The sequence below is a fragment of the Musa acuminata genome, chromosome BXJ1-2, assembly GCF_036884655.1.
Source record: "Musa acuminata AAA Group cultivar baxijiao chromosome BXJ1-2, Cavendish_Baxijiao_AAA, whole genome shotgun sequence".
NCBI classification, from domain to species: domain Eukaryota; kingdom Viridiplantae; phylum Streptophyta; class Magnoliopsida; order Zingiberales; family Musaceae; genus Musa; species Musa acuminata.
Window position 1 is genome coordinate 26,772,179 of NC_088328.1, and position 15,173 is coordinate 26,787,351.

The 15,173-nt window shown below is 43.8% G+C and overlaps 2 protein-coding genes across 3 annotated transcripts; both read right to left on the reverse strand.

Moving 5' to 3' along the window:
- Window positions 1-453: 453 nt before the first annotated feature.
- LOC135606089 (probable transcription factor RL9) lies at window positions 454-4,038 on the reverse strand. Of its 2 annotated transcripts, none has more exons than XM_065096891.1 (6): window positions 3,123-4,038; window positions 2,956-3,032; window positions 2,673-2,712; window positions 2,347-2,500; window positions 1,082-1,190; window positions 454-831 (listed from the first exon to the last, which is right to left on the reverse strand). In XM_065096891.1, the coding sequence occupies exons 1-6, from the start codon at window positions 3,538-3,540 to the stop codon at window positions 670-672; spliced, it is 960 nt and encodes a 319-aa protein (XP_064952963.1). In that variant the 5' UTR covers window positions 3,541-4,038; the 3' UTR covers window positions 454-669. The 2 variants fall into 2 exon arrangements, with proteins under 2 accessions (XP_064952963.1, XP_064952957.1); XM_065096885.1 differs by having other exon boundaries at window positions 2,347-2,503; window positions 3,123-4,036.
- A 6,954-nt stretch (window positions 4,039-10,992) lies between these two features.
- Window positions 10,993-15,161, reverse strand: LOC135606098 (uncharacterized). The gene has a single exon (XM_065096897.1). The coding sequence runs from the start codon at window positions 14,303-14,305 to the stop codon at window positions 11,444-11,446; it is 2,862 nt and encodes a 953-aa protein (XP_064952969.1). The 5' UTR covers window positions 14,306-15,161; the 3' UTR covers window positions 10,993-11,443.
- Window positions 15,162-15,173: the final 12 nt, after the last annotated feature.

The following is a 15,173-nucleotide window of genomic DNA, read 5'->3' on the forward strand; positions in this document are numbered from 1 at the left end:
CAAGTCTTTTATCGAAAAAGAATTATAATTGTAATTATTAAATGAAATATCTACATTCCTCAATTCTTTCTTAACATGTGAGCAATAATAATCTTCTAATACGGTTTTGTCAATTTCTCGAGACTATGACATGTATTAGAAACGATCTATATGACTGATGGTGATGTGTGCATAGGTGGGAACCATTGGGATCAAATATCTGCAGTATTTTGTAGGAGATATTTGTTTGGATTTTTTCTTTAGATAAATGGTTGTGCCTTTCAATACATATATATGTATATATCTATTATAATTCAAAGAATATCTTTCATTCCGATTTTTATTGACATGACGGATTTGATTTGTTACCTTTTATTCTTTTCTGCCAATCTGCTCTTTAAACTTAGCTCTCGACTCACATGATGTTTTCCCGACAAGCTTCAGTCTATTCAAAAGCATACACAGTGCCTTCAGTGACTTGAATTCTAGCAAGATTCTCTCAGAAGGAACAAGATGTTTCTACATGTACACTGACACTGCAACTCCCCAAGTATGCTTGTCTATGGATGGATTTCCAAGCAAGACTTAGGAAAACTAGAAGACATCCTTCTAAATCTTGATGGGTTTCTTCTTCTTCTTCTTCAGATTTCGTTTGACATGATCACCAGACTAATTGGGCATCTCCTAACTTCACAGACACTCCATTTGCCAACCATGGCGGCCTAAGGTGATCTCAAGGTCAGGCAGCTTGGAGAAAGCTCTAAGATCTGTGTGTGCAGTAGGCATGGAGATCAGCTCTACATTTGGAACCACTACCTGCGACTGAGTGAGTAGATGATCTTGCCCCAATACCTGTTCATGGGAGATGAAGGATCAAATTATCTTACTAGAGAAAGATCAACAGATATGGTGAAACACAATGATATATTGGCAAATGACTCTATTATCTCCACCATCCACTGCTATTGATTTGAGACCGCAAAGCACATGCTATGTCACCCATTCAAGGATGCATTTTTGATGCCTACTGAAACATCTATGAACAGTACGCTTAACTACAGCACAGTCAGTACAAAACAATTGGAAAATGTCGTCCGCAAACCTGATTGTCATTGCTGAGCAAATTATCATTTCTGAAGTAGAGATATGATGAGGAGTTCTGCTTGTTTGATGGATTCCAACCACTCCCAGCCGTGGATGGATGAAGCTCTCTGCACACACAAAGATGGAAATAGAAATCAGGAACTTAGAGAAGTAGATCTTCATCGGTGCCAAAGTTTGATGAGAATATCCAATCTTCAACAACAGTGGCATGCACAGTTTTCACTGCTCAAGCTGCATCACCAGTTGGGAAAGTAACCGAAATATTGGCTCGTCTTTTGTCATTGTTTGTAGCTATGACCTTTCGACATTCAATGTTAATGGGACAGAGATAGTTTAGCATCCTAAGGACTTCAATCAACCTTCCTGTTGGTCCTCATATATGTTAACGTTACTGTTCTCTTCTCAGCTTCCATCAATGGAGGGACAGGAAAGTGGGCCGCCCTCTTCTAGCTTATCTCTTCTTCATGTGGCAGAGTTAAATAGTTCATAGAGTCTGTAATAACATTTACTTTTCATTCATTGTGTGTTTATATTAAAACAAAGTTGTCCAGAAGTTTTTCCTTGATCTTTATGAATTATAACATATATGCTAACCATCTTGTTGTTCCCCTACAAAAGAAAAACTATCATAACTAAGCCAAAAGGGCAATAAATTTGCCTTTTCTTATGAAAATTGTAATAGAAATGACTGGGTCTAAGGCAACATGATATGAACTGTTGACTGTTTTAGTTACTGGATGTATGACACAATGTACAAGAACCTTTATCATCTCTTCTGTGGCAATTCTTGGGATCCTCTTCTTCCCCTTCTCTAAGTTTCTGGATGGGACAACATCACAGGTTCCTAGGTGTAAAAGAAACTTATGTAGCATCACCCTATTTCCGTTTGCTAAGGTCCATCCTCCCTTTCGAACTCACTCTTGTTCTGAAGTCAACCTTTTTCTTTTCTTCTTCATCTGACATTTCTTTTTGTTATCGGAGAAAACTTCTGAAGCAACTTGCATTCCGGATAGAGTAGGTCATATTTCAATCTTCTTATGTTGGCTAGAGAATGCTATATATCTTCGTTCATTTAGGCATTTTTGTCCTGAAGAGTACTCAACCTGAGTTCATGCTTTTCATCAGCATTAATATGCAAAAGAAAAAACACTATCTGAACATGTTGCCAACATCATGCTAATTGTATTAACCAACCATATCAAGCAAGAAGCATTTTGAATGTATGGTTCAGTGAGGAGGAGATGGATGGAGTAGTTCACAGACCTAGAGGACTTGGGCAGTGGTGTTGCAGGGGTTGGTGTGATGGGGAAATCATAACAAGGGGTAATGTCATCCCCAGCTTTACCACTTGGTACGTCTCCCTCCACTTCCTCCAACCCTGTCCTCTGGCTGAAGCCCATGTCTGCCTGACCTTGTGCTGCTGCAGCAAACCATTTCATCCACCACTAAGATCCAAATGGTTGTACTTCATGAAACAACAGACTAATAATTCAAGCAAGGAAAGGCCAACCCGGCCACCAGTGAGATGACCGGGTGACAGAACAAACACCAAAGACATGTATTGTGAAGGCGAAGGAAAACTCGAGTACCTGCCGCTCCTCTGTCAGTGCTCTTCACGGTTCTATACATCTGCAGCAGCATCCACATGAATATTAATATGTAACCAAATTAAACTAGAGGAGAAAGATTAGAAATAGATGCCATTTTGTCCTTTGTACTTGGGTGCATGTTGGTAACCCAACACAGAACCCTAACCCTACTATCATCAACAGGACTTGTGCAGGAGAGAGGAGAGTTTACCGCCAAGCTCTTGGGTCTGTTTCGGTTCATGAGAAGAAGACAAATACATGTTTTTGATCTTCTTTTTCATACCTGCAGATGGCTCTTTACATGAGCTAGTGTCAGATCCTTCACGTTCATCAGCTCCAGAACTGATTTCGGTGTAGCTCCTGCCAAGAAGGATCATAAGAGTATGACTCCTAACCAAACAAGAACGGTTGTCGTGTGTCAGTGAGAATACTTGGAGTTGCCATGCTTACTCTCGTGGCCACCGAGGAGCTCCACCGCATGAACAAAGTGGGCGTGGAGGGTGGTAGTCCACCTCATTCTCGGAGCCCTGAGGCTTTTCTTCTCTCGGGCGGGTCGCGGATTCCGCTTGAATCCATAGATCTGAGGGTGATGAAGGTGGTGGTGGTGGTGGCAGTCATGGTGATTGGTGAGACTAGACGCCGGGGCTTGCAGCCCTAGGCTCAGCGTCGGCTCGGCGTGGCCAGGCTCCCGTCCTCGGTCACGGTTCAAGAAGGCTTGATCAAGGCTCACGTTGCTCTCGCTGCTACCGGAGTTCGTCGGTGCCGAACTGTTATGAGCCCCAAAGAAAACCCCCATGGCCGAGGCTCCGTCGACCGAGATCGACGGTGGGCTGATGTGGAGTGAGAGGTCAGGGAAGACGGTTGCCATTTGAGCTCAATGGATCGAATGGGGGAAGATGAAGATCGCAAAGGTCAGAAGTCTGAGAGTGGAGGTTTGGTGAAAAGCTTTTGGAAGGACGAGAGGGGTTGAGAGAGCGAGAGATCTTTGGACAGGAATATTACCGAGGGATGAAAAGTAGAGAAAGGGAAGGAAGTGCTGAGAAAAATAGAAGTGTTTCAGTGATTAGGTCATGAGTGGGTTATGATTCCCGAGGGTGTTATGCCGAGCGTATAAACTATGAAGAGGAGAGAGAGAGAGAGAGAAGAGGCAAAAGTATAGGGACTAGCGAGAGGATAATTAATGCTGGAGAATGGCAGCAAGATGTGAAGGAATTGCAGGTCCTGCAGATAGCTAGTCAACAAGGCATCAAATGCAAAGAGACTGAACACTAGAGCAAAGGAGCACAGTACATATTTTAAGCAAGCAGAGGTATAATACCTAGTGAGAGAATGTAAGATATCTTTCCTCTTCCATGAAAAGGAAGGGAAGGATGGTGCAGGTAACAGATGGAAATGGGTAGAGAGAGAGAGCGTCTTGGATTTTGAGAAGAATAGTAGTAGTCATTTGACATCATCAGACTGAGACCTAACTTACCCATTATGCCTCTTGAGAGGTGCCTGAATTGGCCTCTGGCGAAAGGGATTGGGAAACTGCCATTAAGCCAACCAGTCAAACTAAAAGGTAGAAGAGGAGACTGGCATGCTTTAAGATTCGGACGAGCATGAAATGGGTTCCTGATCACATCCCAACCTTACAATAGAAGGAGACTCAATGTCAAGTGACCTCCAAAGGATCATGCTGTGGATAGTCAGTATACTGTCAGCATTTCTTGCACATAGAAGACTAATCGAACCATCAGTCGATCCAATCCACTACAGATTGCCGGTCTAATTTGACTTGCGGATATTGAAACTTGCACAGAGAATGCTATTAAGCTGAAAAGAACAGCAGCAGTTGCACACACAACGATCAGCTCAAGACGAAGAAAGTGATTACACGGGAATAGTCATAGAGCTGCTCCGAAATTGTTCACAGTAAAGGCCGAGTGTACACAGGTGCCATTACTTTCTTCCTAGGTCTAATCTCCTGCCATATCATTGCCATGGAGATCAGACGTGCACACGCTGAATGCGTGGTGATAAGGTATTGGCCAATCAAAGGGAAGAACTAATAGCTTCGCAGCTCATCATTCTCTCGCCATTGGTTGACACGGGGTTGCAGGGATGGCCGGCGACAGCGGAGCTGCGCTCTACGTGCATGGGGCTTGGCCGATCTGGACCCTACGCTGCAACCCTCGACGGCTAGCATTTGTCGTCTCCTCCCCCTTCCCTGTATTCCCTCTTCCTGTCTAAATATTCTCGAGCCCCTCGAGGTTACCATGCCCCTCACACGTGACGCCGAGTATAAAACACACACACACACACACACACACACATCTCTCTCTCTCTCTCTCTCTCTCTCTCTCTCTCTCTCTCTCTCTCTCTCTCTCTCTCTCTCTCTCTATCTCATGTTCTCTATTGGAATAGAAACTTGGCTGATCCTAATACAAACGATTGTTCGAGTCATTCTCCATTTTTTTATGACCCTAATTAATATGAGGTTTTGACTAGAATTGTAGTTTCACTGTTTGATGCATAAAATAGAGGGATCAAACCTCGATCTACTGGATTAATAAGGATGAGACATTAAATATTAATCCAAAGTGTGAGCTGCTTGCATGTAAGCTCGAAGTGGACAGTATGGTACGATTCTTTTATTCCATTCTTCTAGTGGACGGGTAAAAACAAGGAGGAAGAAGCTTTTGAGCAGAGCGGTGGGGATTAAAATAAGAGGGGTTGACCATTTGTTAGTGGATTTCGAAGCTGTGGTCAGCGCCAGACACGGTGATCTCCTCGGGCCATACGACTTCTATTATTGCATGGCTATTACGTCCTTAGGTTTTAGATCATGTAGCAGTATAAAAATCGCTTATTCTTCTTCTTCTTCTTTACTTTCCTTTCATGGAGGGACGTGACCATTTAATCAGTCAAGTGCAATTCACAAGGAAGGTGGTGGCCGAGGCAAGTTTGTCTATATTAATTATATTTATGATCTTTACAGGGAGAAAGGAAGAGAGGTCAAAAGGAAGAACAGCTTTTCTCGAGTGGTGCTACGGATTTAGAGTTGCAACACTGCTAAATCTTGGTCATGTGATGTCAATGGGTAGAAGAACTCGATAAGTCTCATCTTACTGGGAGAGATCTAAATTGGTTCTGTGCCATTCGTCAGGCAATAGGGAAGCCTTTTGCAGCCCCATCGAAGCATCTTCTTCATGGCTTCAGCCTCCCATTGATTGCAATCACCTTTGTGCCCACAGCTTGTGTCAAGGCCACCATGCATTGTACTCCTTCAACTTTTTTGTCCTCTCAGCTTTTTGTCTCTCTGAAAAGTTTGGTCACATGGAGAAAACCAGAAAAAAATAAAAGATACCTTTTTCTCTTCTTTTACATGAAAAAGGAAAAGTATGCTTTTACAATGTTCAAATCATTTCACACATATATATACGGGGTATATGTATCATGTAGTTCTTCATCTATTTAGATGTCAAGTGGCATTAAGCCACTCCAACTCTGTTTGTGTGTGTGTGTGTATGTGTGGTATGCTGAACTCACTCTATTCTCTCTCGTTTATTACGTACCGAGTTGTTGATCGGCATCAAGCAGACCACCGAGTCTTGTGCAGACACAGCTACGTGCAACCATGGAGGTTCTTTAGCAGCAATAATATGCTTCAGTCAAACCCCACATCAAGAACTCAATAATTGAGCTCAAAAGCTTGCCACCTTTTCACACCACCCCAACCTTTATCTTTTCTCTCCTATCAAAGAGAGCCCACCCTTTTTACCTGCCTCTACTTAGCCCTGTCAAGTCTTCACACAAATCTATGGCCAGAAACTTCATTTGGAGTCACAAACCCTAGCTAGCAACGAAAAGAACAGGCTACACAACGACTATTCTTCTGCTGCTTTACCAGTCTCCATTTATCTTTACGGAAGGGTGAAAACAAAGGAGCATGCGTTCATGTCCATGCCAATCTGTCGCCTCGAAGGTTGGAGCAGTGTTATTAATCTGTAGGGGAACCTCCAACGCTTGCAGAAGTACCAGTGTTCTTGTAGCTGTGGATGCATGTTGGACATGGGGTTGAGTCAATTAATATCGGTGCATGAGAACTATAAATGCTGCACCTTCATCGTGTATGGAAACCCATACAGCATCGGTGGATGTGATCTGAGCCTAATGGAGATTTTAGCTGGGTGAAGTCCCAAGAACATTTGGTTTATGTCAGACATGTGGGTTGTGGACTATATCTGAATCACTTTCAAGTATCAGTCCAGCTGTATCAGATCGAAATTTACTGCTAAGTTCTTGATGTGTTCTATCTTTCTGATAAGATAGATTAGATTGCAAGAAATAATTCCCAACTTTAGAGGTTTTGCCACATGAAGCCAAACCTGTAACTCAGCTCCGAATTGAAGCAGAAGACAGTAGAAGACCAAACTCAAGAACTACTTGTTACAATCATTCAAATGATAAGTGTTGAATGGATTATTGGCGGAAATAATTGGAGAGTTCTACCTTTTTCTTCGTTCTATCACTGATCTCCATGGCCTTGTGTGTCCTTTGGTTGCAGGAGACATATTGCATTTCCATCAACAAATGCATCCATGTAAGAACTTATGCTACGTTATATTCTTCCATGATCAAAAGCATTTTTCTCTTTGTTCGTCCCAATGAATGCAAATTCAACCTCCACATCTCTATTCTCACCAAACAGTCGCATCCCATCCCCAAAGCTGTTACGTTAGGGTTCTTACGTGCTCCATCAAAAGCCTGGGAATCTCGGTCTCGTTTATCTATCTGGGTTTTAGCATCGAGTCAAGCTGTCCACCATCTCCCGGTTAAAGTATAGAGAGATAGAGACGATCGAAAGATGCCTTAGAACGTCTCATTCAGTAGTAAAAGCAGCATCGATCCATGTTACATATATGTAGAGTGAGGTCCGATGTCTTTAATGAGGAATGACAGCGAGATGGTGATGGTGAAAGGGCGACGAGTATTATATAGCGGTTGCGATCTTTGTAGCGACCGCGCCATTGTTGATCGTCGGACTCCGTCATCGCGCTTTATGATTCGCGCCGTTACGGCGCTTTATGATTCGTGCATACAAATTGGTTTACGAGGAAGAGGCCCGTGGGCCGGTCCATTGCAAACATACGCAAGTCCATGTCTCGTCGTGCAGATCAAACGCTATACCGCTCTCTCCCTCCAAACGGATTGGCGCGTGTAGATCGCCCTCCTCTCGATCTGCTCCGGCAGCCCCCTGCCTGCGCCCTTCCCCGGTAAATCCATAAACCTAAAAGCCCCCCATTCTTTTTCCCTCTACCTTCCCTGTTCTATTGATCCCGGAGGTGCGTCCATCCCTTCATAGATTTCTGAGAGAAATGAGACGCCCGCAGTCCTTCCTTTCGCTCCACAGGTTGGTTACCTCTCCTCGTGTGGGTTTGTTAGGATCGCTGGTTGGCCATCCCACTGTTAGATATGCGAAGTTCTTCCAAAATATGAAACCTTTTCTTCTCTGTTTGTTGATTGTATGGCAAATATTTCTCTTTTTCTTTAGAATTGGAGTATTGGTCGATATAAGGAAATTGGTATTGATATTTGATAGGAGAAATTGTGAAAGATGGCTTGTGCAAGACGCAGGGCGTCGTTCAAGGGGGATCACTGTCTAAGATGATGTAGGTTTCCTCTATTTCCAGTTGATCTTTGCGAAGTGAATGGTTAGGCGAGCTATTCTGAAGGAAAGAGAAAAAAAAAAACTATCTTGTTGTGTTTAAACTGTGTTTTACTAAAATCAATCAAATACCTTTATCTCTGAAATTTATGATGTTTAATGAGGCAGACAACCCTTTTTATTTTTCCTGATTGGGATGCATACATATGCAGAGTTTCTTCTGACTCTGTTTTGAATGTTAAAGGACTCAAAAAGGAGAACTTTACATGATTCATCAATGCCTCTTCCATCATGCTACAATTTGTTTGCCTATTAAAGTTTTTCCACGTTTATCTACTAATACAGAAATGAACTTTGGTTCTTCATGGATGTCTCCTACACCTTTTGAGATGACACCTAAATTATGTCTTTTTTTCTTCTGTGTTCATTTTCATAGGGTGTGTTAGCGAACAAATATATCGTGACTGATGAGTCAGCACAGTTAGATCCACGGGTTGATATCGGAAGCTTTCTGTATAGTGAGCTAGATGATGAGATAGCCGCGCCCTCAGGAAGGAGTGCTGGTTGGCGTTAGTTTGGATCTGGACTGATTGACAACTCTCCGTTGCGCGGTGGATGGCGTCCCTTGGGTTGAGACACTCGTCGCTTGCGGGTGATCGTTCGCCTGCAAAAAATTGTTCTCACCGGGTGATCCTCGACTTTGGCCCCTCCGATGAGCAAGTTAGTGTGGGTGGATTATTTTTTTTATATCTCTCTCCCCTCGGCCAGATGCCGGCCAAAGGTCTTTATATTACTGTACATGGGTCGGTCGTACGTGGGTTGGCGTGGTGGACGTGTCAAACAATGCCTTGGTACGGATTCTGACTTGGCGTGTCTTGGGGGCGATGCTGTCTCGGGATTCCCGAGACATGACGTGCCGAGCAGTGCCTTAGTATGGTTTCTGATTCAGCGTGTCTTAGGGGTGACGTCGTCCCGGGATTCCCGGGACGAGACGTGCCGAGCAGCGCTTTAGTACGGATTCTGACTTGACGTGTGGCATCGACTGTAACGGGACCTAAAATATTATACCGTATCAGGGTGTTTACCAAATTGTCTTTAAGTTAGCTTTTTGCAAGGGCCACTAACATGTCATTTCTTTGTTGAAACTCTATTCTTGGCTGCTTCAAGGTGATATTGCAATCCCCAAAAAGAATACTCTGTTGGTCATCTGGAAAATTCAAGTTAATAGTATGTTAAATATTGGTCTAAGTGTTAGATATCTGGTTAACCTGTGGGGGTCCTGATGCAAAGTTGTCAATCTCTTATGGTCCCGAGCATGTGACTGAGCTCCTTAAAACTCCTTTCTTAATCTGGTGTGATGGATTCACTTATCTAATTCAATAATCTCTTTATCATAGTGTTCTTAAAGACTGTCCCATATGAGTAATATGCATCAGAAAGCTTCAGGTATCATGGTTAAAAAACTGTTTGACGTGGATTAGGTCCATTAATGATGATCATTGGCAGTTTGTGCTCAAGTACGTTACATTGTTGGATTTCTCTCTCTTTGTTGTTATCTGGCACTACCCAACAACATATCATAATTGGAACATTTGTTTGGAAGTTTGACCTGTTGATCATCCTTGTCCTGTAACACAAACGTTCAAGTATTCAAGAACTGTAGCATTGCCTTTTTCGATGATTTCATTTGTAGTTGTGTTGCTTGTCATTAATAACTTATAATGTGTTTTTTCCCTTGAATGTTCACATAGGTACTATTAATAAGAGTTAAATGCTGGGAATGATAATGATTTTTATTGTGATGTAAACAGCCTTAAGGATAACCCTTTTTTCACTATGTAAGATTTGCACATATGCTTTTTCTGCAGATTTTGGTAAACATCGTCTTTTTCTTGCATAGTAAAGATTGTAATTTAATAGTACATGGTAATCTATCCCTTTCAGGTCATCACAGAGAGAGAGAGAGAGAGATCAGTCTGGACAAGGTGGAAATTGCAAGATTAGTCTTTGCCATATACAAAGCACAATTAAAGGCTTTTCTTGAATAATGTGCTATTAATGATGGACAAAATGTCAGGATCAGCAACACAATTCTTGGCCATTTTGGTAAAAGCTTGCATTAAGGTAAGAAAATCTCATCTCAAACTCCTTCAGGCTTACCTGTCAAATGAGGTGGCAATCCACCCACAATTATCCACCTCACCACATGTATTTGGCAAAACAAGTGTGAGCCAAACAAAACAAATCAATATGTTGGAAAGTATATTTGTGGACTCAGCTATATCAATAAAAAAAGAGATTTGGAAATACAACAACAAGCATCTTTATCATTCTATCAATTATCAATTCTCACTTTTGTCTCATGGAAGAGGAAATGTGAAACTTCTGTGGAAACTCCACAAGCTAGCTTAATTCTTCATGATTGATATCAATTCAAGTAATGCAGTTAGTATTACTACATTTTAGGTCATATGAAAGAAAACTAATACAGCTCACCATAATCTTAGCAAATTTGAGACATACAAGAGCATCTGTTAGTCCACATACCCAACAGGAAACTGAGCTCATTAAGGAACACTAGTGACCAACTTTTGCTTCAATCAAAAGCTTTCTCAAAACAATGAACAAAGCAACACTTGCAGATATGACACACAGCTTATAAGAACAAGAGAAGAGAAACTTCAAAATTTGCTTGTTTTGTCTTCCTATCAAAGTGAGGAGACTTTCACAAAACAGCAAATATAATTTTGTGCCCACCCAATTTCAGGTTTACAAACATCATTTGATAGAGAAGCTCGGTTCATACCTTTGTGATACATACTGCAAAAGCAAACTCTACATCAAACAAAAATATCGATTCCTAGAAAAAGATGAATGAACGAATTCACGTGAAACACAACAAACTGAGCACCACAAATTGTCAATTATTTTAGGTCAAAAGTTTCGATGATGCATAAGAAATACAGAAAAGGATTAAATTCTCATCTTGTGCTTTTAATTATCTGCATCTCCTAAACAAACCTTCACAGCTGCTCATGATAGTTCATGTTTGTTGAGCAACACAGGAGGCTGCCGGTTTCACTTCAATCTGGAGAAAATCCGGAGGAATCAAACATCAGTGCTATGTCTCCGAAGTCTCTGCAATGGTGGACAATCTATCATTCTTGAGAAATGAAGGATCCAAAAACTTGGCCGCAAATGCCCACAACCTGTACACATCCTCGAAGTTTGTGAGGAACCCCAACGAAGCAGTAACAACTTCCACCCTGGTCACGGTATTCTTACTATCACTCTTTGTCTCCTGGCGATTGTTTGCAGGATGGTGGAATGAAGTATCTGTTAAACCTTCTCCATGTAGATTTTTCTGATTGTTCATGACACTTATATGACTAAGAAAGCCAATGCCCAGGGAGATACCATTTTTCTCAGCCAGCTTTTGAACAATTTCTGGCTTGATCACTGCCCCACTACGATCCTTCACGTTGAATGCCACAGCTGCACCCCTTTCATATTTAATCTTTGGGCCATAGATCTGGACAATCGGCACACTGCTGCCCCCAACAGGATCTGGTAATTGCAACTGCAGTAATGATGTCACAAGCCAGTTGATCAGATATCGTAGTCTTAGAGTTGTTTTATTGAGACCCATCATGTTCGCGTGATCAAGATTTCTGCACAAAATTTCAGGCTCCAATCTGCCCCACTCCTGAGCATCATTATCATCAGCATCATGAATGGCATTGTCATAATAATCGTCATAACCTAAACCTAGTGCACGCCCAGACACTTCACCAGCATCAGAATTATGATAAGATACTTCTGCAGCTCCGTTGCCGTCCATGCTGAAAGAGACCTTTCGATCCATACTTGATGCTAGTTCACTTTCTTGCACACCCAGGAACTTTCCACCCATAAACCTGCTGTTATCTCCTCCCCTTCTCCCTAGCAGCCGAAACTCACCTTCCGTTTCCCTTCTTATGGCACTGTCTTTGAACTCGGTATGGTTTTCAGGGTAAATTTCAGAAGTTGTGCCATTCTCGTAATCAGCATCCCATCCACAAACAGAAGTTGAGCTAATGATTTTACTTCGATTGGCGGAAGAAAACTTGATGGCACGTTTGCCTGTTGCATCTTTTACTTTGGATTCTTCCTTGATCTCACTCGCATAATGGAAGCGTGAATCTTTTGTCCCATAATCTGAAGGCTCTTCTCGGTCTTCCTTTACGTGGTTTAGTTCTTGTGAGACTGATAAAACAGCTGCATCAAAAGATAGGACATGATCATCACCAATAGGCCTCCTCGAGTTCATGGATGCAACTTTCGGTGACACCCTTTTATTATTCTTCCTTCTGGTAAACCATGACGGCGGCATTGGAGACCCCGACTTCTTCACCTTGTTCAACTGCCCTGAATGGTCTGATGCAAATGGGCTCTGCCCCAAATCAATCCAGAAGGAAGTGTCTGATAATTCATCCTCACTAAAAACTGGACTCTTCATTACCTCCCCGATTGAAATGCTCTCTGTCTCCTCAAAGATTGTACTTGCCCCATCACGATCGGAGCTGTTGTCCTGATCCATCTCGCTCTCAAACACATCTCTTACTTGAGCTGATGTGAATGCACCTGAGAATGCAGGCAACAGGGATCCTCTATGAGCATCAGACATGGATGATTCACCATTTTCAACGATCCTTTCATTATCGATTCCAGCCAACAAATCAAGTCCATCTACAGAATCACTCAGATATTGAGGAAACACAGGAACAATCTTCACCATTCCTGATCCAGTACAGCCATTCTGGTTCTGCAAGCTTCCCATCACAGATTTCTTGATTAGGAGGCATCCGAAACCTGTCGGATCAAATCCAAATACCCGGTAGAAGGATGTGATGATGAAATCTGGTCGGAAGAGCGACAGACCCAGAGAATCCATGTCCTTGGGACCCAGAGACCCAGCATCGAGCAGCACATGCCAATTGTTCTGCTGGGCCAAAGCCATCCACTGGTACGAGTACTTTGCCCCAGTCACTCTCGATTGAACGGGGAACACAAAGAGCCCGGTCGCCGAGTCCTTCTTCTTCTTCCTCTTCTTGCCACAGATCTGCTTCCTCAGCTCCGTAGAGCAGAGCTTCAGCGTCGGCCACTTGAACCATGCGCTATGGACCTTGGCTCCCTTGTCCCTAGCACTCTGGGCCAACCAATTCACAGACTGGCTCTCGTGGTCAAACATCGTCAACAGCCTCTTGTTCGCACGAAATGGGTAGCTCTCGCCGAGCAATTTGAAAGCAGAACCTCTACTGAAGGTGAAGACGAGACCATACTCATTCTCAGGAATGTTCAGGTAGTCCATGATCCGAGTTTTGATGTCGTACTCGGCAGTGCCTTTCTCGGCGCCACCGTAGAGAGCATGGTTGCTCAAATTGGCGGTGATCTCCGAGAGGCTAAATGCCGAGGACTCCCAACTTTGGAAGCTCTGGAGGTAGGAGAACAAGCCGAAGCCACAGTAGTCGAGGCACACCCTGGCGCCCGCGGCGGAGAGGTGGCAGTACTCGTCCAACCTCAGCCTGTCGATCTTGTTCGACGACTGGTACTTGGGGTACATGATGACGAACTTGGAGAAGGCCTCCTCGAGGGCGGGGATGGCATCGGCGGAGAGGAAGGTGCGCTCGGCGGCGAGGGCGGTGGCCCGCAGGAACTCCCGCTGGGCGCGGAGGCAGGCGAGCGATCTCGACCGGCTGATGGAGCCCTCGTCTTCGGCCTCGGGGTCCATGCCCTGGGACTTGGACAGGGAGCCGTCCTCAGAGGCCTCCTCCAGGGCCTCGCGGAGCTTGCTCTCCTGCAGCTGCCGGAGCATCGAGGGCCGCCGCTGCCTGGCCCCTTCCTCCGACGAACCACCGGTGGCGGCGCCGCCTCGCCACCGGCTCTTCTTGTCGAGGATCAGGGCGGCGCAGTGGGAGATGGGCTTCCATAGAGAGAGATGCATGTATGCTGCTCATCCAAGCCCTCCCAGCCAAGAACCCTAGAAGGCCATCAGGCTCAGATTAAAAGTCTCGCTTCGGAGGAGCACAAAGAGTGTAAAGTTCCGAACTTTCTTTCAAAAACTAAACTCCAAATGATCCAGACGAGATCGAGCTGGAAAAGAGAATGGAAGTAAAGGTAAAGATTCAATAAACTTTTGCTTTTGCAACATTCAAACCCTAATCTCTGCCACTCCCATTGAAGGCTCGCAAAGATGACAACTTTGAGAAGACTCGGACCTCAGCCATCGAAGGAAAGAGAGAGAGGGGGAGTAGCGAAACAAAAGGTTGAAAGTATGATTTCCGAACACAAAACCCCTTTTCCTTTTCCTTTTCCTCAATCAGATCAGAGGCCAAAGAGCCAAACCCAACAGAGCTAGATTCAGACCAGAACAAGGAGGTGGAGGAAGGCAAGCAAATGGAACAGAGATCCAGCGAAACCTCAACGATTCAACCAAAGAGAGAAGCAACACAGCACACAAAACAGATCAAAGGGGATGATCTTGTGGCCTCCAAGGCAGTCCAGAAAGAAGTCAAAACAGATCTTTCCTTGTCAAGGTTGAAACAACACCGAGCTCGCACGCTCACTGACTCTCCCTCCCAACTGCTTTCTCTCTCTCTCTCTCTCTGTCCCTCACTCTTTCTCTTTTAATGTCTCCCTCCCTGTTTGTTCATCTTCACCAACCCTTCCCTGCAGCAAATTAAAGGCAGGCCACCTCTGCCATCAGCTCCATTACTACAATGGTCAAGCCACACAAGCATGCATTGATTGCGTGCCACCACCCAAAACAACCCCTCTCTTCTCTCCTCTCCCTCTCTCCTCCTCAACTCTCA

What these genes read in the sequence shown, in the direction of transcription:
- LOC135606089 (XM_065096885.1), bottom strand. Translation starts at nt 3,540, where the DNA reads ATGGCAACCGTCTTCCCTGACCTCTCACTCCACATCAGCCCACCGTCG. An exon ending in ATGTAAAGAGCCATCTGCAG is followed by an intron (nt 2,713 to 2,955) that starts GTATGAAAAAGA and finishes ATGCTGCTGCAG; the next exon opens with ATGTATAGAACCGTGAAGAG. An exon ending in TGCTCAGCAATGACAATCAG is followed by an intron (nt 832 to 1,081) that starts GTTTGCGGACGA and finishes TCCCATGAACAG; the next exon opens with GTATTGGGGCAAGATCATCT.
- LOC135606098 (XM_065096897.1), bottom strand. Translation starts at nt 14,305, where the DNA reads ATGCATCTCTCTCTATGGAAGCCCATCTCCCACTGCGCCGCCCTGATC.